This window comes from Lontra canadensis, unplaced genomic scaffold (genome assembly GCF_010015895.1).
Source record: "Lontra canadensis isolate GAN:19392208 unplaced genomic scaffold, GSC_riverotter_1.0 scaffold69, whole genome shotgun sequence".
Classification (NCBI taxonomy): Eukaryota; Metazoa; Chordata; class Mammalia; order Carnivora; family Mustelidae; genus Lontra; species Lontra canadensis.
The window spans coordinates 6,556,673-6,579,729 of record NW_022631063.1 but is presented as its reverse complement, the minus strand read 5'-3'; the positions used below and the strand labels follow the sequence as shown (position 1 = coordinate 6,579,729).

Genomic DNA, 23,057 nt, shown 5'->3' with positions numbered 1-23,057 from the left:
GCTTTAGGACCTTTGAAGCCAAGGTTAAATTTCAGTTTTAATGAGATTTCCTGCACCACCACCTGGGAAAAGCCATGGAGGGTAGGAAGACAGTGAGAGCACATCTAGAAACCACTGAGCTTGTAAGAGCATCACATTACAAAACTGCCGCATTCAAGGAGCGCTCTGCAGCTGACAAGGCTTACCTGTATGTTAATTTCTTTGACTCTCATAAAAATCCTATGGAATTAGTACCATCATTTTCTAGATGGTATAGTTGAGGTCAATCACCAGTCTTCCGGGTAGTGAGGCTCTGTGACTACCGTGTTAGGGCTTCTCATTCCCAACTTGGGCTCTTTATGACAAATGACAAACTAAACAGGCCACTCTTTATGACAAACTAAGGCCACTTTCCATTATTTTAAACTTAAAATATACACATGTATATAAAAATCATCTTATAATAAGTTACATATATACTAATACACAAGAAGCAGTGTGCCTTTAATAAAATTGCAACAGACCACTACTCTCAACTAAATATATGTCCAGTTATTTAATATACATGTTAAGGACATAATAAATATGCTTCATGAGCATGATCTGTCTTTAAAAGTACCCTTAAGGCCTGAGACCGACTCTGAACTGTAATCTATATACTTATGGAGACATAGCTACCAACAATGCACTCTAATTACATACATAATAATTACATGCTTTTTTCCCCCCACGCATACAAAAAGAAAGAGCTGATTTTTTTTTTTTTTATTAGAATACAGAGTTTATCAAAGCTGACCACTGTTCCTATGAGAGATCATGAACTGGTCCTAGATTTGGGGGGCTAATGCCAAATTATTCATTTATAAGCAAGGATGTCTTAGCAGAAGACAATCTTGATCTGAATCCCCACACACAGTATCTTTCCTTCTATGCTAATGATGTTTCTTATTTTTATTTTATTATTGTTATCATTTTTTAAAGCCTTTATTTATTATTTGAGAGAGAGCAGAGTGAGAGGGGAAAATGAGTGAGAGAGAGAGAACAAGAGTAGGGGGAAGGACAGAGGTTGAAGCAGGCTCCCCACTGAGCAAGGAGCCCAAAATGGGACTCAATCCCAGGACCTGGGGATCACGACCCGAGCCAAAGGCAGACACATAACTGACTGAGCCACCCAGGCACCCCCATTTTATTATTTTTTAAAGATTTATTTTAGTTTATTTTATTTTTAAGTAATCTCTATAATCAACGTGGGACTCAAATTTACAACCCCGAAATCAAGAGTCATGTGCTCTACCAACTGAGTCAGGCAGGCACCCTAATGTTTATTTTTAAATATAACTATCTACCAGACCCTCAAATTTTCATGTTAAATCTCTAGTTTTGTCTGTGAAATGCTCAGCAACTACAGTTTTCGGCCACTGCCCCAGCAACTAATTATCTTAGAAAAAAGCAATTCCTTAGCTCTAGCCATAAATGTGAAAGTTATTTCAGATTACGTCATCATTATGAAGAGTGGGTATTACATTTCATGTGATGTTTGTCTCAATGGTGTTCATAGGACAGAATTTACCTCACAAATGCAGTGCATTGGAGCAGCTGCCACCTCCACATGTGAGTTACGGTTTCCAGAAGGTTCTAGATATATAAATAGAATTCTAGATATATTTGGATTTTTCCACTCAATATGCTATTACAGGACACAAAGAGAGGTGTAATGACAATATCCCAAGTAGGTAAGATAGTAAAACAGCAGTGGAGTCCAAAAGTTGCAGTTGAGCACAGTAAGTGATTGGTTTCAATGTTGCTTTAGTCTCTGTTAGAAAGCCCGGAATGCTCAGCTTTCTCTAACCAGGTCATATTGTTCGTTTACATTCTTTTCCAATCTGAATAAACTACATGAAAGGATGGGAATGCAAGCTGGAATTCCATTTCAATGTGTCCCTAGCCCTGAACCAGCCCAAGGAGTTTCCAAACCGGTCCCTAGCCAGTTGCAACACGGAGTGTGACAGAGAAGATACAGAGCATGCTTGCTCCCCAGTAACTTTACACATACCCAAAAGACCAAATGCCTCTAAAAAGACAACCCAAGGAATGGAAGGAAGTTAAAGTAAAAAATCCAAGGTGCCTATCATAATGTATACCTCTCTATTTTATCACCAAAATACTTTGCTGCGTTTGATTTTCTTATGTAATATATTCCAAATAACTAGAAATTCCATAAAATTTTCAATTAAATTATGAGAAAAGACCCAGCTATGATATTCAGATAGTAACTGATCTGAGGGATGCAACACATGCTAATATTATTGAATTCATGGACAGAGGCAAAGGTATGTTGGAGGCAGGGATCTGAAATGCTCCCTTTCTGGGATGTAATTTTCATCTCATTGCTGATGATGGTTTTAAGTCTAGTATAATCATACAAGCTCATTTTTCCATGCTCAAGAAAATGGAACTTGATATATGTATTTAGAGGTTGCTCATAAGCCACAAGAGTGGCCTGAACTCCACCTGTCTGCCACAGTCCTACACTTAAGCTTTGCCTGCTTGCTGTCCAGAGAGAACCTTGCTGGTTTCAGGTCTTCAGGCTGTCTGCGGTAATTAGACATAGATCAGCTATTAGTAGCAGGAATCACCCAGCTATCGAACTGACTATATCTCACCCTTCAACAAATGCACCTTCCAGCTTATTCCACTTGCTAAAGCAATTGAGCTTTGATTTGGAACGTCACTGAGAAGACAAGCTACTTCTCTTAAGGAGGCCAAGTCTGCATCAAGCAGCAGGAGTGGAGGCAGGGGCCTAAAACCATGAACCTGACCTAAGAAAGATACCCTGTGCGTGTAAAGACACAGATGTAACATCTCCTTACCTGATAGGGGTAGTTGTACCAGCAGTGCCTTGTATTCCACAGCCAGGGCGTCTGAAAAAAATGACAAACACATTTTACATGTTTTGGAAATGAAGCAGGATAAGAGATGTTTATGGACAGATTCTTGTCCCCAGTATTTGGGATTTCAATAATCTACCTGTGAGAACTGAAGAACTTTAAATAGAATTAGGATATTAAAGCAATTAATATTCCATTATACATGTTCTCTGGGTAATCTTCTGAACTCGACTGGTAGTGATGCAGGAAAGACATTAGGTGTCAAAGCCAATGGCCAAGAAAGAATTCTTGAGACGTCTTTGGTGCAAAAAGGCAGTTTTATTAAAGCATGGAGACAGGCCCCATGGGCAGGCAGAGCTGCACCAGGGTCATGAGGAGAGGCTGATTATATACTTTCAAGTTGGGAGGGGATAGCATGACTCTCTTAGGAATTTTGGAAGCAAGGTTTCCAGGACTTTGAGGGGGCTAGCTATTGTTGGGAAAAGGTCATTTATTACTGTCTAATAAAACCTTAGACATGAGACCCTTCGGATGTATATCGGTGGGTCATATGCTTGAGGGATAATTGCCAACATAAGGAAGTTTCCAAAATAATTTTTATATGTTAAAGTAGGCTTACAGGATCCTGGGGAGGGGGGGAACTGGGCTAGGACTGCCTTTCGCCCTTAGCAAAGTGTATAAACATCGAGGCAGTTGAGTCCGTAAAGGAATGTCACTCTGCCTATTTCAAGGACATGTCAATGGGTGGTAAGTAGTAAGGAAATTTAATATTTTTTCTTCTGCCTTTGTTTCCCACAACAGTAGTACTTCAGGCTACTTCTGTGAGAGAGTCGCCACTAGTATTTTTTGTATTTTACTGGTCACATGGACATTTTCCTACTATGTACCCAGCTTCTGCAGCAGAGCCTTTTAAGGGTCTCACTTAGACCAGATGCAAATCATCAATCTCACCATTATCAATAAACAATGCTGACAGTTGGTGCAAACTACTCTGAAACTCCTCCAACCCAATGTCGCAAAGCAACATAATCCATCAATCCTTTCACGCATTGCTGACCAGCAGTTAAGTAACAGACGGGGGGTATACTGATTTCAGTAGACCCGCCCAGATTAAATCCAGGCCCCAGGGAATTAACCCTCACAGCACACTCCACCCCGCAGCTCATGGGCAAGGTCTTTTAAAGACAAAACAATCATTCTTAATTTGACAGCCATCACTTGCCTGACAACACTGTAAAATCAAATAGAACAGCGAAGCGTACACACGGATTCCAAACATTTATAGAAAGCAGGGAGAGACTGGGCTAGATTTAAACAGGCTGCTGAACAATCCAAGGATACCAGCACAAACGCTCTCCTATTACTGTATTATTCACTTTATAATTCGTTTGTATCTCTGACCTAGAATTATCAGCATTTCGCGGCATACATTTACATACATTTGGGATACACCTGTATGTTTCTTACTAAAAAATCACCCATTCTTCACCCGGTCCATGTTTACGCATCTCAAAATGATAACATTATCATTGAAAGATTCGTGTCGGCTGTACTTACAAGGACTTAACCTCCTTCCTTACATTGTCCCAGACCCTGCGAGATTAAAAGTTGCCACTGTGTGCAGTAGAATAAGGTCTTTGTCTCCCTTAGAGCCATATGTACTGTCACCCATCATCCTTGTCAGCCCCTCACCAATGAGGATGAAGACAACATTAGTTAATATTTGCTCAGACAGCCCTGCATACACACACACACACATACACACACATATATATATATTCTTTTTTTTTTTTCTTTTAGGGTTTTTCCCCATGATCTGTTCTTTATTTAACCAACTAAATAGTTGCTGAGCTCAAGACTGGGCTCTTGCACATGAACTCCTTTTACCCTGGACAAGAGCTCGTAGTATTTGCTTCATTTTATACAGAGGTAAAATAAGGCCCTGAGTTGGAAATAACTCTCCAGGTTAAATGCTAGGCAGTCCCAGAGATGAAAATCAAACTGACTCGCTGGTCTCAAAACCAAACTGTGCCCCCTGCCTCTGAGTCTAGTAAAAACGGAACCAGGCCTCGGTTTAGGGAACCAGACTTCAGTAAAAAGCCACTCTTCGCCCTAAACCATTCTCCTTTCATTAAAGCACTACTGATTCACCTTCGTTTCCCTGGCTTTGCCACTGGCCGTACACATGGAGTAATCTCACCGCATGTAACATCCTGGGTGCCTGAGGTGTGTGCCTGTCTCCTCCCTTTCTCTCACCTATAACATTGATATCTATTACTGATCTACCTCAGAGTACTTGTGAGGCCCAAATGAGAGAGCATGTATAAAAAGACTTTGGAGGCTTCGAAAGTTCAATGTGTTGTCAACACATATAAACACATGTCCTTCGAGGAAGACACAGAAAATAATGAAAAATAATGTGTATTTTCCTCACTATTAACATTTCACCTACAGCCCACTTTGGGTCTTTGGGTCTTTTCTTCTATTTAATACAGATATAAACATACATAGATTTGTTTGGGGGGGGGGAGTTCTTTTAATTTTATTTTTTTATTAACATGTAATATATTATTTGCCCCAGGGGTACAGGTCCGTGAATCATCAGTCTTACAAATTCACAGCATTCACCATAGCACATACCCTCCCCAGTGTCCATCACCCAGCCACCCTATTCCTCCCCCTCTACCCCACAGTAACCCTCAGTTTGGTCCCTGAGATCAAGAGTCCCTTATGGTTTGTCTCCCTCCCGATCGCATCTTCTTTCATTTTTTCCCTCCCTAGCCCCCACGACCCCCTAACCTGCCTCTTAAATTCCTCATATCAGAGAGATTATATGATAATTGCCTTTCTCTGATTGACTTATTTCGCTTAGCATATTTATTTTTAATCAATAAATTAAAACACATGTACATAATTTTAAAATGTGGGCATGACATACCAAAATCCATTTTAGAGTATAGTACAAATGTTAGGTTTTACCCTTTTTCTGATAAGGCTGTTTAGTATTTCGACAATAAGTTGAAAGTCCCAGGGGTTGGCAGGAAAGGTATATCCTATGCACATGTTTACGCCCCCAGCACCTACCCAAACTGACAGTTCAGCATTCATTTACTGAATGCTAATGAAAAAGAATACAGAATTAAATGCAAGGCCTATGACAAACCACTTAGCATTTTCCTGAATCAATCAGTCCCAAGCCTCCAGGGCATGTGTGAGCTTGCCTCTGAGGTGGGAATCTCTCCCACTGTGGCTACTCCTTCCAGTGAAAGGAAGGAGAACAAAGGTCTGACTCCCAGTGACCTAGAAAAATCCATTATTTAGAACTTTCCTTCCTCTGTGAGTTTCTTGGCTTCTCTTTCTCCCTCACATGCAGGCTGTTCTCTGTGTGCTTCAGATGTGCACCACCTAGACCTGTTTCTGTTACGTGCTGAAACTTGACTGACCTGCACGAATACTGGATGAGACTTGGTTTCTCAGTGGACCCCGCCCATGTGAGACGAGAACAAAAGGCCTGAAACTCTTGAATTTGAGGGACTTCCAGGGTCCCAGTTCAGCCAGCAGGCTTATTTGCCAAACAATTGAATGAGAAGTTCTTTCACATGTGACGCAAGCTCACACATACCTCTCACTTTGACAACATAAGGTATGGTATGAATATCACCTTCTATACACATACCACATTTTTCTGGGATCTCATGTTATGTGCCTCCCCAACCCTTTGAGACAGGTAGAACAAATACAAATTTTATCTTTCTCAAGTACAGATTAGAAAACTTAAGTCCACGGGAAGGTGATTTTCCTAATTTTTTATAGTTCAACACTGGTGTATGAATCTGAATTAGTTGCTTATAATATATTAGGTATAACTTCTTTTATTTGAATCGATATCATGAAGCTATCTTTTCTTATAATCAATTTAACAGTTTTTCCCTTTTCCATATTTCTGGGAATCTTTTCAGTTTTTACCTTTCAGTTTCCATACTACCTATCATGAGGATGGATCAATCAAAAATCAAGGAGGCTTTGTCCAAGTCTTTTGGACCCTAATGTAAACTACAGACTTTGAGTGATTGTCTGTGTGGGTTGATCAAGTGTAGTACATGGACTGGTCTGCTGGGAGATTTGATCACAGGACAGGCTATGCATATGTGGGGAGCAGGGGTATATGGATATGGACTTCAGGAGGTAATTAAGGTTAAATGAGATCATGAGGATAAGATCAAAATCCTGAAAGGACCGGTGGCCTTCTAAGAAGAAGAGGTGAGATATGTCTTCCTCTTTCTCCCTCATGCTCAGAAGAAAGGCCATGTGATGACAGCAGTGAGAAGATGACCATCAGGAAGACAGGCAAGCCAGAAACAGAGCCCTCACCAGAAGCCCTCACTCTCACCCTGCTACACCTTGATCTGGACCTTCCAATCTCCAGAAGTGTGAGAAATAAACAACTATTGTTTAAGCTACCTAATTTATGCTACTCTGTTATGACAGCCAGAGCTAGCACAGCATCTAAGGACAATTTTTTATAAATATGCTTAAAAGTTATTAAACGCCACATCAACTAATTTCAAATTAAGACGACTCATGAAACATCTGAACAAAACTGAGACAGACCACAATGCTGTGGGTAAGAAATGACTTCTAACACTCTCCATCTAAACCACAATGTATAATGGGATTTTTCATTATATTACACACATCTGCTGCCAGACACATCACTTGAGACACAACTCTGCAGCAAGCGCATCCGTCAATAACACAGTGTCCCAAGAGAGGCTTCTGTGGCTCTTCTTCCTCCAAGCAAACTCAAACCCAGCATCAGGATGGAGGTCAGAAGTGCTGTGCATGCGTGCGTGCGTGCGTGCGTGCGTGCGTGTGTGTGTGTGTGGTGGGGGAGGGGTCATCTTATAGTCCTCATTTGCATTTTGACCATATATGCATAAGATACATGATTTTTTTTTTTTTTTTAAGAGAAAAGTAGAGAAGCCTTTTTAAGGGTCAGGAATGTGCTCTTTTATCAGGTATCTTCTTTCATCTGCTGCTCTGTAGAGGTTTCATCACGAACAGAACTAATAAAAATAGGTCAGATCTGATCATCTTACTTTGCCATCTGGAATAAGATGGGTTTGGTCTTACTTTTGTTTTTTTAAAGTTTCATTTGACATACTCCTTCAAAATAATAGTTTAAAAAAAAAAAACACCAAATCTACCTTTCAGTTTCCATGCCACCTATCCTGAGGATGGATCAATCATCAAAAATCAAAGAGGCTTTGTCCAAGTCTTTTGAACTCTAATGTAAACTACTGATTTTGTGTGATTATGTGTCTGGGTAGGTAGATCGGTTGTAGAACATGGACTGCTCTGGTGGGAGATTCAGTCATGGGACAGGCTATGCATGTGTGAGGAGTATATGGAAATCTCTGTATCTGCTCCTCGATCTCATTGTGGACAAAAAACTGCTCTAAAAATAATTGAAATCTTAAAAAAAAAAAAAAAAAATCAAAGCAAGTAACCTGGCTACCTCAGATCACTCATGCTTCTCATGTCACAAGAGGCCTAAAGTAACAGCCGAGCCTGAAGCCAAGGCCAGAGAAAAGAATGCCTGGTTAACCAGGCAAGTATTAAATGATTAAATGTAAATACAGATATACATATACACACATACACTTTTTTTTTTTTCAAGAATCAGGAGGCACCTATAGCTGAATGAATAGCACTTTGTTTGAATTCATAACTCTTTCGATTTAACAAAAGAACAACAATCACATTAAGTATTAAAGAAATATTGTTGACTTGGGGCACCTGGGTGGCTCAGTCAGTGCAGCATCAGCCTTCGGCTCGGGTCATGATCCCGGGGTCCTGGGATTGAGCCCCCGTCGGACTCCCTGCTCAGTGGGGAGTCTGCTTCTCCCACTCCTTCCCCTCCACAACACACTGTTCCTGCTCTCTCTCTCTCAAATAAATAAATAAAATCTTTAAAAAAAAATGCTGTTGACTTATCAAAGATGTAAAAGGTGTGGGGTTTTTAACCGAAGACAGCATCTTGGAGGCAAAATTTCATCTTCTCACTGATCCTATCCAAACTCCTAAATGGCTTTCGAAAAGCCCAGCTGAGACAATGAACAGTCAAGGAATACATTCTAGGGGACATACTGGCCTCCACATAGGTTAAGTATCAAATATACAGAGCCTTGGATTGTGTTTTAAATGCCAGAAACCTAGATTCCTGAACTACACTGAAACTAATTTCACTGAAATCACCCTGAAAACACTTTCACTGAGTGACACTTAAATCTTATACCTTTGGCTTATACGGAGGATTTATTTTTAGGTATAAACTAAACAAAAGTATTTCCATGTTTGTAAAGAACTTTATATCAGAAAGGTTACCACTAGTTTACCTTAAGTCGAATGTGTAAGTTCCACGATATTTTTCCTTTAAAATTTAATTCAAGGGGGAAAAAATACTTCCTTTCTGTGAATGTTTCCTCTTACCAAATGAGAATTACATTATCATGTTATTATCTTTTTACCTTGGTTTTGGGAAGCTGAGATTGAATTCTAAAGTTGAGTCACAGCAACTGTGGTTGTCTCTTAACACCTTTGCTTATTTTTCCTTTTACGTGCAATTTTTGATGTTAATTTCTACATTAATGTTATTATATAAACATTGCAAATTCTTTTCAGAAACCTTCAATTGTATCATTTAAATGAATATAAAATCAAATCTATTCAAAATAAGTTACATTTTTAATACACACTGTAAAATAACTCAGAATGCAAAGAAATATTTCAGGCTTTATGTGTAAAAATACTGATGAATAAATTGGGATGAAAAGAATAAAGCCCGAAGTCTCTCAGCCTGAGGGTGTTGCTGGTCAGTGGCGAGCAGTCTGGGGTACTCCCCAGAATGCAAGACCGTACCCTTTCCTCCTTTCCTGGGTCAGTAGATATGTGAATATAAATTTGCAAAGCAGAGTGGTGACCCTTCCCTTGAGTCCCCTCCCAACCCCCACCGGCATCTGCATTAACTCTGAAAGCTCTCATGATGTGCAAATGTAATTTGGACTTGACCCTCATGTCATTATATAAAGAAAGCAGCCTTTCATATTGATCAGGCTTTAAAAAAGATGTCGGTCTTCAAGACCTGGCCAAGCACATTCAGCAATCAATTTAGAAGGTAATTTGCAGATCTGCCAAACATTCATAAATAGAAGGATCTCCTTGGAGATGGGCCCTGAGATCACCAGGTCTCTATGAGGGTTTATCACAGAAACAAAGAAGAGAGCAATGTGAATAGCATTTCCATGCATTCTACAACCTTCTAGCCAGTGGTTCTCCACTTTCTCAGCCTCTGCTCCGCTGAGGGACTTCACACATACCCTACAGTAACTGTGGCTGTAATTCTCAAAAGCAGGGAACAGAAAGCTTTAAAAAGCCATCTCTCTCCATGGATTTGGTGTGGACTCTCCGCTACACCCAGTGAGAATCACTACAAAGGGAAAGGGACTGATTAGTTCCATGTTAGGGAAAGAAATCAAGAAACCAGATGAAGGAAAGAGAAGATGAAAGAAAATGAGGTGGAAAGACCTAGATGGAGGGGAAAATGGTGAAAATATCAACATAAGGGGAGAGAGATGTGCAGGCCAGTGTAGAATTTGGGAATGTGACCAAAGAGAGTGGCTACTAAGAAGACCAAAATTAGTTAAAAGATAATGTAGATAAACAATTTATAACATACAGCAATGGATTAGTATCTTAATACATAAAAAAGCCCATAAAAGTTGATTAAAATATTTAAATATTAAATACTTGATGGAAAAAACAGGGAGAAGATACAAACAGGTAACATACTAAATAAAACTGTATGTGCCCAAAAACACATATAAAAATTACAGGTTAGAACCAGACAGAATTTTTTTATCTGAGTTTGAAAAATATTTAAAGGGGTCATCAGTATATATAAGGAAATCAACACTCTACAAACTGGAGTAATTTTCCTAAAAAGTTATTTGGTCTTTAAAATCAGCATATTCTTTGACCCAAATTTTATTGAAAAAAAAAATTATATCCATATGTAAGGCATTTGCACATGGATTTCCAGTATAATTCTTTCCCTAGAAATGAGAACTTGAAGTAAATCTGATTGTTCAGTAATAGGAGGCTGGTATGTTCTTAGTTGGGATTTTGTGGGAACATGTGGGCGGAGGCTCTTTGAGAGGTGATCCCAGAAAACAGAATTGGGAAAACAGAGAAGGTGGGATAGAGGAACGAGAACACCCAGTATGGTTTTCAGGAACAAGCTGGTTACCTCTTGCTCCAGGCAATCAACCGCATCTCAATTCCACTGGGGACCTCAGCAGAATGTACACAGCACAGATCTCGTAATTGTCCCGACACAGGGCCAGGGGCTAGGGCATTTAGCCACCCACTCTCATCCCCCACTGCTTGAGATTTTCATATTAACTCCCCCATTTTCTAGGTGGTACCTGCCTGTGTCTAAAAGACCTCTGCACCTCTGGAGAAAGCAGAGCACAGAGCATCTGATGTGGAACACTGTCAAAGGGGGACTGCATACCACCGCTGTGCTAGTATCAGGTGAACTAAGGGAATGTAAGAGGCAATAGTCACACATGAAGTTAAAATTAGATTATAAGCAGAATAGACAGTGTTCCTGATTTTAAAGTAGATACATACTTACATACAGACACACACACACACATATATATGCAATATATCTAGCAGGGTATTTACTGAAATTACTTACTGATTATTGCTGAGTAACGAGTTTTCCTTTAAAAAAAAAAAAGATTTTATTTATTTATTTATTTTATTTGTCAAAGAGAGAGAAAGTGCACAAGTAGGGGGAGCGGCAGATGGAGGGAGAAGCAGGCTCCCTGGTGAGCAAGGAGCCCAATGCGGGGCTCAATCCTAGGACCCTGGGATCATGACCTGAGCCAAAGGCAGACATTTAACATACTAAGCCACCGAGGTGTCCCTCATTTTTCTTTTCCTTCTTTCTTCCTTGTTTGAGTAATGACTATCTCAGATGACTTTTACCTTTGTTTTTGTTTGTTAAAGATTTTATTTATTTATTTAACAGAGAGAGACACAGCAAGAGAGAGAACACAAGCAGGGGAGTGGGAGAGGGAGAAACAGGCTTCCTGCTGAGCAGAGAGCCTGATGCAGGGCTCGATCCCAGGACCCTGGCATCACAACCTGAGCCGAAGGCAGATGCTGAATGACTGAGCCACCCAGGCGCCCACTTTTGTTTTTAATGTTTATGTATCAGCACTAAATTACACAGGTGTATATTGCAGTTATATTTTTTTATGCAATGAACAGGTCTTATTTGAATAATGAAAAGTAGCCAAGTCCATGTACTTTTAACAGGGCTCATTACAAAAAACAAAAAACAAAAAACCACACACACTTTTGCTCCATATTTATAAAGAACATTAGGAGCATAGTCATATATTGCCATCCTCACATTATTCAGTAACCCAAATAAACTTTAAACTAAAACCTAGTAGATCAAATAACTGCCTTCAGAGTCTTTTCATGTTGATGGTGATATCTCAAGTATAAACAAATTATTAATAATTTATAAATTTTCAATTAAGAGAAAGCCGAAAGGAAAATAATGAGATGAGCAAATGACAAAGATTAATAAGCCTTGCATCATCACAAAGATGATCAATCACTTGGCTACCTACCCACCTATCCCATGCTAAAGATCTCCATCTAGCTCTTCCTTACCACTTCTAAACCACTCTGCCTCTGGCCTCGTATCTTTGTGCCAATATTACTGCACCCTCCTCACTCACTCACTCTTTTCAATATTTAGTGAGTGGCTACCATGAATCAGGCGTTCTGTCAGACATGAAGATACAACAGACAAGTTCTCCATTCTCTGGAAACGTACCATCTCCTGGATAAACACAACAGTCACAACCGGCTGTAGCAGGGGTAAACACAGGATGCAGAGCAACAGTGCATAAAAAAACACCCAGCATAGGCTTGGAGGGGGAGGTGGGAGAGGAGATCCACGAGGAGGTACTAGGAGCTATCACAGTAGCTGAAGCTAGAAGGCATCTTGTCCAGCATGCCAGCTCCCCACTCTGCCCTCCTGCCTCTCGATCAACTTTTCAGGCACTAGTTTGCTGTTCTGCAGCCTCCAGCAATCATTATGTATACTCTTTGGTGGGTCTTCCTCTCCACTGAACTCCAGATTCTCTGAAAAGTACAGAGTCCATAAATTGGTTCTCAATGTTTAAAAAGTGTCTCTGATGTATTCCTGTGATTTTAAGTTCTTGGGTATGGATTTTCCTAATCAGTTGTCCCCTTCTAAGGAGAGTTATAAGCACAAAGAAGGCAGCAGGATATAGGACAGCACTTATAAATACAAGCAATGTGGATCAGCAGAAAGGGGAAAGTGATTTAAAAAAGTAAACTTGTGATTATTGGGCTCCTTCTTGATGTCCACAGAATGCCTAGATCCATCTGTCATTTCATTCATTGTGTGTGAGATGCTAATCGTAAACCTCACAAACGCTAGAAAGAGAATAGTTCATTGTGGCTGAGGACCAGATCCAGGCTTCCTTCAACCATATCCTAGCTGAGTGGGAGTCATTAATCTCCCTGCATAATATTTTCAAATCGAAAAGCTGGCTTTCATGAGTAAGATACAGTTTTGCCAAATAGAAAGAAAGAGAACAAAAGTAAGAGCTGAACCAGATGAGAGGGAGAAAGAGAACTTGATCATTAAGATCTCCTAATGAACACATCAGGACACAGGGAGAGAACTCTCATTTTTTTATCCTGTGAAAAGATGAATTACTCCAAAAATTAGGGCTGCATACTGTTGTTCTAATTAGCAATTAAAAGAAGGTTAGACTTCTGTGGGTTGCTCACAAGGATTCATGCAGGCCATATACCCATGCGCCGCATACCCTCCTAGAGGCTACTGCCCCCACCAGGAATGGAGAGCTGGTAATAAAAGTGCAATTACCACATACAGAAAACTCTTCTCATTTCTATCTCTACCATTTATTCAGGACAGAGAGAAACAACAACATGAGGGTGGAGAAAACATGAAAAACCAAAACCATGAACTTAATGAAATGTGAGTGAATATTTGGCTGTTTATTTTCCCCACAAAGACTTATTTACTCTGACTTGAGTATTTGTAGATGTTTTCTTGAAAATGAACACAGTGAGCCTGTTACTTTAAGAAAATCAAATAACAGTATTTGTTGCCAATGATAAAATTCAAGCTTTCAAGCAAATATTAGTATTTTGGTATTAGCACTGTCTACTATATTCCTAACAGTTTCCCATTAGTTAAAAGTTTCTGAGATCAGTGAAAACATTAAAAAAATATTTTTGGTATTTATAATGACGTATCAACGTTTATAAGATCTGTACCCCTCAGTGAACCAATAATTTCCAAATGACCAGTGCATCAAGTTAAATAATCAAACGTGGGTAAAAAAGAAAGATCGATCAATGGGCACAAAAAGTTCACTGACATTCTTGCTGAGTTTTGGTGTAGTATTAAAGAATATTATCTACAGTTTTTTGAAAAACAGTGTTAGCATATTTCTGCCTTTTCTAACTACATAACTTTGTGAGGCCCAGATTTTCTTCTAATACTTCAACCGAAGGAAAAAAAAAAGCACACCATAACAGATTTTTTTAAATTTCAAGTTTTAATTTAAATTCCAGTTAGTTAACATATAACGTATTAGTTTAAGGAGTAGAATTTAGTGATTCATCACTTACACAAACACCCCATGCTCATCACAAGTGCCTTCCTTAATACCCATCACCCATTTAATAACCATCTCCCTACCCACCTCCCCTCTAACAACCCTCAGTTTGTTCTCTATACTTAAGAGTCTGTTTTATGGTTTGCTTCTCTTTTTTTCCCCACGTTCATCTGTTCTGTTTCTTAAGTTCTACATATGAATAGAATCATATGGTATTTGTCCTTCTCTGACTGACTTATTTCACTTAGCATTATACTCTCTAACTCTGTCCAAATCGTTGCAAATGGCAAGATTTCATTCTTTTTTATGGCTGACTAATACATACATACGTATATGTAAATATATACATACACACACACACACACCCCACTTCTTTATCCATTCATCAGTTGATGGATAATTTGGCTGTTGTTGATCACACTGCTATAAATACTGGGGTGCATTTTCTGCTTCAAATCAGTATTTTTATATCTTTTGGGTAAGTATTTAATAGTGCAATTGCTGGATTGTAGGGTAGCTCTATTTTTACCTTTTTGAGGAACCTCCATACTGTGGAGTAGCTGCACCAGTTTGCATTCCCACCAACAGTTTTAGAGTGTTCCCCTTTCTCTGCATCCTTGCCAACATCTATTGTTTCCTATGTTAATTTTAGCCATTCTGATAGGTGTGAGGTGGTATCTCATTGTAGTTTGGATCTGTATCTCCCTGAGGATGAGTGATGTTAAACATTTTTTCATGTGTCTGTTAGCCATTGGATGTCATCTTTGGAAAAATGTCTACTCATGTCTTTTGCCCACTTCTTAACTGGATTATTTGATTTTTGGGTGTCGAGTTTGTAAGTTCTTTATAGATTTTGAATACTAACCTTTATCAGATACGACATTTGCAAATATCTTCCCTCACTCCCAAGGTTGCCTTTCGTTGACTGTTTTCTTCACTGTGCAGAAGCTTTTTATCTTGAAGTCCCAATAGCTCATTTTTGCTTTTGTTTCCCTTGCCTCTGGAGACATATCTAGTAAGAAGCTATTGTGGACAAGGTCAAAAAGGTTGCTGCCTATGCTCTCTCCTCTAGGGTTTTGATGGATTCCTGTCTCACATTTAGGTTGTTCATCCATTTTCAATTTATTTTTGTGTATGGTGTAAGAAAGTAGTCCAGTTTCATCCTTTTGCATATCGCTGTCTGGTTTTCCCAACACCATTTGTTAAAGAGACTGTCTTTTTTCTGTTGGATATTCTTTCCTGCTTTTTATTTGGTGTTTTTTCTTTTTTTAAGATTTTATTTATTTATTTGACAGACAAGTAGGCAGAGAGGCAGGCAGAGAGAGAGGAGGAAGCAGGCTCCCTGCTGAGCAGAGAGCCAGATTCAGATCCCAGCATCCTGGGATCAAGACCTGAGCCAAAGTGGCTTTAACCCACTGAACCACCCAGGCTCCCCTCTTTCCTGCTTTTTAAAAATTACCTGACCATTTAGTTGTGGACCCATTTCCAGGTTTTCTATTTTGTTCCATTAATCTGTGTTTCTGTTTCTGAGACGGTACCATATATACCATACCACTCTGGATCACTCGGCTTTATAATATAGCTTGAAGTTGGGAACTGTAATGCCTCCAGCTTTGCTTCGCATTTTCAAGATTGCTTTGGCTATTCAGGGTCCTTTGTGGTTCCATACAATTTTAGGACCGTTTGCTCTAGCTCTGTGAAAAATGCTAGTGGTATTTTGATAGGGATTGCATTAAATGTGTAGATGACTTTGGGTAGTATAGACATTTTAACAATATTTGTTTCTTCCAATCCATGAGCATGGGATGTTTGTGAATTTGTGTCATCTTCAATTTCCTTCATAAGTGTTCCATAGGCTTCAGAGTACAGATCTTTTACGTCTTCAGTTATCTTAACACATCATAACAGACTGAATGTAGCCACAGTGATAAGAACACAGCTCTCCTTTACTAAACCATATATTAGAAGACTGCAAAAATCTCTAGTTTTTGTTCTAGAAAATAAAGTTATTTTCTTTAAAATGCTATTTGTGTTACCATGTAATGGTTTATTCTTTTTATTTTTAAATAATTAATGAATGTATTTAAAATTTGTTTTAATTCCTAATAAATATTGATAGACATAACTAATAAAAACAAAAACTCTTTAAAATCCTGTATACTCGTAAAAGGGACCAAACACTAAAACGTTTGAGAATCACTGAACTAAAAATGGCAAATCAACAAAATGAAAAACACCAAGTCTCTGAAGACCACATAGAGCAGAGCAGCCTTGCTGGCCTAGGCCACTCATACTGGGATTGTTAAATGAGAAGAAATGAACATTGTTCTTTAAGTCACTGTACTGTTGGGTCTCGGTGCTACATTCCCGCTGCAGCTTAGTCTTCTTCCTGACCAACCATATGGCAACAGATACACACACTGGAAAAACCCCAAATCTAATTCACTGAATAAGCAATGTTTAGCACTTGCAAGGTCACATCAACCGTATCTGATACTCATTTTGCTATATCCCCACCTCTATTCTCCCCAGCCCTTAACATACACCACAATTAGTTCCAAGAATCCAAAAAGCATAGAGTTAAATAAGGTTGAGGAGGGAAGACTCTTTTCATCAAGGTGGTGATATACAATATTTAATCAGATAATCCACAGCTGTGGGAAGAGAATAAAGGTTATCCCTTGAGACAGAATAGGTTATGAGACCTTCAGGATTTTCACAACTAATTTTTTTTTAATGAATTTGCCCTGAGCTAAGGTCTACCTACTTGAGAATCAGCATTCTGAGAACACTTTAAAGGAATTATATAAGAAAAGGGTGATAAGCCATAGCTTGTGCTCTCTCCCTCTCTCTCAAAAATATTGAGCACCTCAGGCTTGATTTTTCTTATGCTTTTTAAGGTTATCTTGTCACCATGCCTATGTATTATATCTGAAAACCTACATGGAACAGGCCACGTTATGTGAATCATGAATCCAAACATATTAAGTATAACCACTTCTATGCTTCCAAAACTCCTACTTTGCCAGTACTCTTCTATATAGACATGGCCATGTATGGCCATGAAAGACACATCTTTTACACGAGGAAAGATGTGAGAAGAACAAACTGCATCATGCTATCATTATTTGAGAATGCTGTAGAAACATGGATAAATCGGATGCTTGCAAAGCAGCCAAATACCTGTGATGTTCAACGACATTAATAGAGAACACCACTTTCACGGAAGGCAAGATGATCTAGAAGTAGGGAGATAAAAGTTCCGTAATGTCCCAACCCTTGAAAAAACGGATCATAGGGAAGAGAGACTCAGAAAGGACCCAAGAGCCCCACTGTCAGGCCTTCGTCTGCCATTCCCCAGCCAGGTGACAGTGGGTGGGTTAATTCATCCCTTTGGTTGCTCATCTGTAGAAATTTGGAGATGGACTGCGTAATCCTTAGGAGGCCTTTAAACCCTAAATGTCGCAACTCCCTCCGCCACCTTTTACTTCTTTCAACACCAAATCCTGGTTTACCATGCTCTGATCATGGGGGAGACTCCAACACCCCACAAATGGAAACCCAAATCAGAGGAAGACCCCCTTTGTCTTCTTTCTGAAAGGACTCCAGTTATCCACTGCAATTCAGAGTTTTTGATTCACTGACAAAATTAAGTCACTCTTATTAAACACAATGAGAGCATTATTAGTAATTGGTATAATAAAAAGCTCATTTTTGTCCAGTTTTATGATGTTTGAATGAAAGTCATAAAGTGAGTAATTGTTTTGCAAAGTGTCCTGCATCTGTGAGGCTGAAGTTTTAGATTATGTTTGGTACTGAAGATTTAAGTTTTCTAAATTAAACAATGATGAAAATTTGATGATGATATTTTAATTCAGGAAAACAATTACCCCCCCTTTCCTTATTGCTACTTCCATATACTAAAATTCAGAAGGGAACTCACTATTCAGTTAACCATTATTCAATACTAATAGGACAAGTGATTAAACTATAGCCTTTTAATGAGTGATACATCCTTATATATTATTTATCTTCTAAGTAAGATAGAGAAATTATCTTTCGATTTGCTGAGTTAATTACGAAGAAGAATTGATTTTTATGTAGTTAAGTTTTGATGATCAGTTTCTGATTTTAATCAAGCCTATCTTCCTGTCCTCCCAGCTTCCGATCTTCCAAAACTGGGTAATCATTTTTGGGGGGGACATGGAGGCTTGCAAAATATAAGTAGGATATATCAATGCAACTGAATTATATCAAAGGCCTGAACCAGCAATATAACAATGGTTTGCTGAATATGAGACAAAGCTTTCCTCTTGAAACAAGAACAAAGCCGGAGGTATCACAATTCCAGATTTCAAGATATATCACAAAGCTGTAGTAATCAAAACAGTATGGTACTGACACACACACACACAAAAAGACACATAGGTCACTAGAACAGAATAGAGAGCCCAGAAATAAACCTATGCTTATATGGTCAATTAATCTACAACAAAGGAGGTAAAAACATACAATGTTAAAAGAAAGTCTCCTCAATAAATGGTGCTGGGAAAAAAGAATGAAACCAGACCACTTTCTTGCACCACACACAAAAAATAAACTCAAAATGGATTAAAGACTTAAATGTGAGACCAGAAACCATAAATCTCCTAAAAGAAAACATAGGCAGTAATCTCCTGGGCATCAACCTTAGCAATATATTTATGGCTATGTCTCTTCAGGCAAGGAAAACAAAGACAAACTATTGAGCTTACACCACAACAGAAAGCTTTTGCATAGCAAAAGAGATCAACAAAGCAAAAAAGGGCAGCCTATTGAATGGGAGAAGATAATCACAAATGACATATCCAGTAAGGGGTTAACATCCAAAATATATGAAAAACTTATACAACTCAATCCTAAAAAAATAATCCCATTAAAAAATGGGCAGAGAGGACCTGAACAGACACTTTTCCAAAGAAGGTGTACAGATGGCTAAGAGACACATGAAAAGATGTACAGCATCACTAATCAGGGAAATGAAAATCAAAACCACAATGAGCTATCACCTCATACCAGTCAGAACGACTAGTGTCAAAAAGACAAGAAATAACAAGTCTTGGCAAGGATGTGCAAAAAAGTCACATTCCCACTGTTGGTGGGAATGTAAACTGAGGCAGCCACTGTGGAAAACAGTATGGAGGTTCCTCAAAAAAATTAAAAATAGAAATGCCATACAATCCAAGAATTCCACTACTGGGTATTTACCCCCAAGAAAACAAAAAGCAGTAATCTGAAAAGATAGAAATACCTCTATGTTTGCTATAGCATTATTTACAACAGTCAAGATATGAAAGCAACCCAAGTATTCATCACTAGATAAACTGATAAAGATGAAGTGATACATATACATACAATGGAACATTACTCAGCCACATAAAAAAGTATGAGATCTTACCACTTGTGACAATATGGATGGACCTAGAGTGTGTTACGCTAAGTGAAATAAGACAGCAAAAGAAAATTCCATAGGATTTCACTTACATGTGGGATGTAAAAAATAGAACAAATGAACAAACGAACCCAAAACTGAAAGACTCATAATACAAAGAACAAATTGGTGCTTGCCAGAGGAGAGAGGGATGGTGTTGGGGTGGGGGGGAGGCAGGGGGCAGGGAGAGGAATGACGAAATTGATGAAGGGGATTAAGAGGTACAAATTTGCAGTAATAAAAAAAGGGGGGGGAGCTATTTTTCTCCACAAATAAAGAAAGCTCTTAAAATAAACTAGATAGAAAGTCTGGGTGATTAATGAAATCGGCAGGATACTGAAAATTAATCTTAAATTCTCTGTTTACCTGGAAGTAAAAACCAGACTGCCAAGTAGCCCCACTATATCACTGACCAATCTTTCCATGCAAATAGAACCAGGTTCCTTTTTATCTTCTGTTGTATTTTTGACATGTTTCTTTGTTTTGTTTACTTCAATACCTGATGAATTTCTTAATTCACTGATGTCTACAATATTAACCCATCAATGTTTACTTTCTTGTAGTTTGGTAAATGCTCTCACGAGGTTGTCACTTATTACTTGCCAAACACCCGATTTTTCAGGCTCAAATACTATCAATCACAGAACTTGCCTGCGCAAACAAGTGAAAAACAAGGTCATTTATTGTACTGGAAAATGGCAATGCTGACAAAGGGCATAGGATGAACCAAGCTGGAGCCATCAGCCTCCAGGCTAAGGTATACAAACAACATCATGACTTCAGTCTACAGTTCCAGAGGCCACGACTCAGAAAACATACATGAGGTAATCTTTAAATGGGAAACAGCCAGAGACAATGACATTTTACTTGTTCCAATACAAACAACTTTAGTAACCGAGCTGAGAAGACACACTCTTCTGTATCATCAGGAAGTATTATCTCACATCAAGCTAAGATTTAATTATCCTTTAACAGATGCATCATTGAATTAAGTGACAATGGTATTTTAGGTCTTCAATTAGAGTTTCTAAGATCCTCTAATTGAAGGAGTTTTGCCACTATAAATGTATGTTCAGGTCTGAAGGAATATTGCAGTTTGGAGTGCTTAAACATTGCCAGTGACCAATTCTATAAATGCATGTTTTATAATATGAACTGAGTGAGAATCCACCAATTTACCTTTGCTTCTAGAACAACAGCCTGAAAGAATTGTGCCCTGTGTTGGGTCCCCAATGTTGGGTCCCCCAGTAATGGGTCCATGGTCAAAGGAGAGAGACTGATACAAAGCGAAGGTCAAGCAAAGCTTTATTTCGCTCCAAGCATCAAGAATCAAACCGACCCTCAAACAGACTGGTTGGGGCTGCCCCTTATAGAGAGAACGACCCCTCCATGCCTCACAGACTAACTTTTATAGAGCAAAGGCCATGTGGTTGAGCCTGGCCACACACAGGTGGCCAATCAGATTGCAACACACAGAGAAAGCTGCACAGTCATGCTAGGTCACTCACGGGTGGCCAACTGAACTACAATTCACCCCATAGTAGACATTTGCACTAGCCTATCACCTCGGTGAGAATTGGCGCCCAAAAGGCAGGGACCACACTCCTTGGTAGCTAGGAGACAGTATGCACCCCCACTGATTGAATACCTCCACCTGGCCTGACCCACCCTTGTATTTGGACTTTGTTACCTGGGACTGGTTTCCGGGACTTGTTTTTAAGTAAGTTCCCCTGGGTGGGGTGGCAGGGTCAATTTAAGTTTTACTGCATAAACAACAAAATGGTAGTTCAACTGAGGTGGGGCCCCTCTGTCTGAATAGGTCCTTATACCCTGTTTGCCTATACCACTGATTTCAAATAGAAATAACATACATCTTTTACTTAATAGTATTATAACAGAATTGTATTATATGTAGTTACTGTTGCAGTGATATTTAATACAAGGTAGAAACGGTAACAGTAAACTGTTTTATACTGGGACTGACTGCTTCTGCCCCTAGAAAAATTAAGAGGACACTCAAGGAGAGGAAAATTAGTTAGTTCAGACAGGAAGTAATCAAAAACAGTTTAAACATATGGAAAATCGGTATCGGTAACAAGCTCCAGTAATAAGATGGGACTTAAAAAATTTAAAAAAATTATAACAACAAGATGAAACTAGGTGAGTTGTACAGTGGATTTCCTTAGTTTAAGGTTTTGTTTGTTGAAATGACACCACTTTAACGATGGCATAAAAATAAACTGAATGCTGGAATAATTAAGTTTCTAATATATTCTTATCATTAATCATGCAGCAAAATTAATTTATCCAGCAAATGCTCTGTGCCAGGCCATGTTCTAGGCACCAGGGATTCAGGAATGAACAAAACAAATAGAAAATCACTGCTCTCACAGAATTTACTTTCTGGTGGAGGAGACTAATAATAAATAAGACAACCGAGTAAAAATGCACACAATGTTATATATGATGAAGACTACAGAGAGAAAAATCCAATGGGAATGGGATATAAAATGTCAGAGATGACATTGATAGAGTGGCCAGACTGGGTGCCACTCAAAGTAAAAACCCTGAAGGAAACCATTCTGTCATTATAACTTCCACTATTCTGTCTTGCCTACATTACCTTCTAGTTCCTACTTTTATTTATATGTAAATAAAGTAAGCCAGTCACGGGGTGGGGGGGGGGAGGGGGGACATGTAAAAGAGAAAAGAGGGACAGGTAGCTTTTAACTGGCAGTGACTTCACTGCTGCTTTCTAGAGCTCTCTGTGCCATTTGTTGAGTATCAAGTTGCACCCTTGCTAATTCTTTGTATGACTTTCCTGGAAAGAAAACTGAGATGAGGGGAAGGAGGGGTAATGGGGGGAAGATGGCCAACACTGGGACTCAGGCCTTCACAACACTGGCCTACTCTGGCAAGTTGGGAGAGTGACAGGGAATAAAAATACTGCAG

General features: G+C 39.0%; 1 protein-coding gene across 2 annotated transcripts in view; it reads right to left on the bottom strand.

Moving 5' to 3' along the window:
* CERS6 (ceramide synthase 6) overlaps positions 1-23,057 on the bottom strand; it is a 308,524-nt gene that overhangs the window by 73,577 nt on the left and 211,890 nt on the right. For both annotated transcript variants that reach the window (XM_032880376.1, XM_032880377.1), the window contains exon 5: positions 2,850-2,900. In XM_032880376.1, coding sequence (XP_032736267.1) covers positions 2,850-2,900 — 51 coding nt within the window. The remainder of the gene's footprint in view (positions 1-2,849; positions 2,901-23,057) is intronic.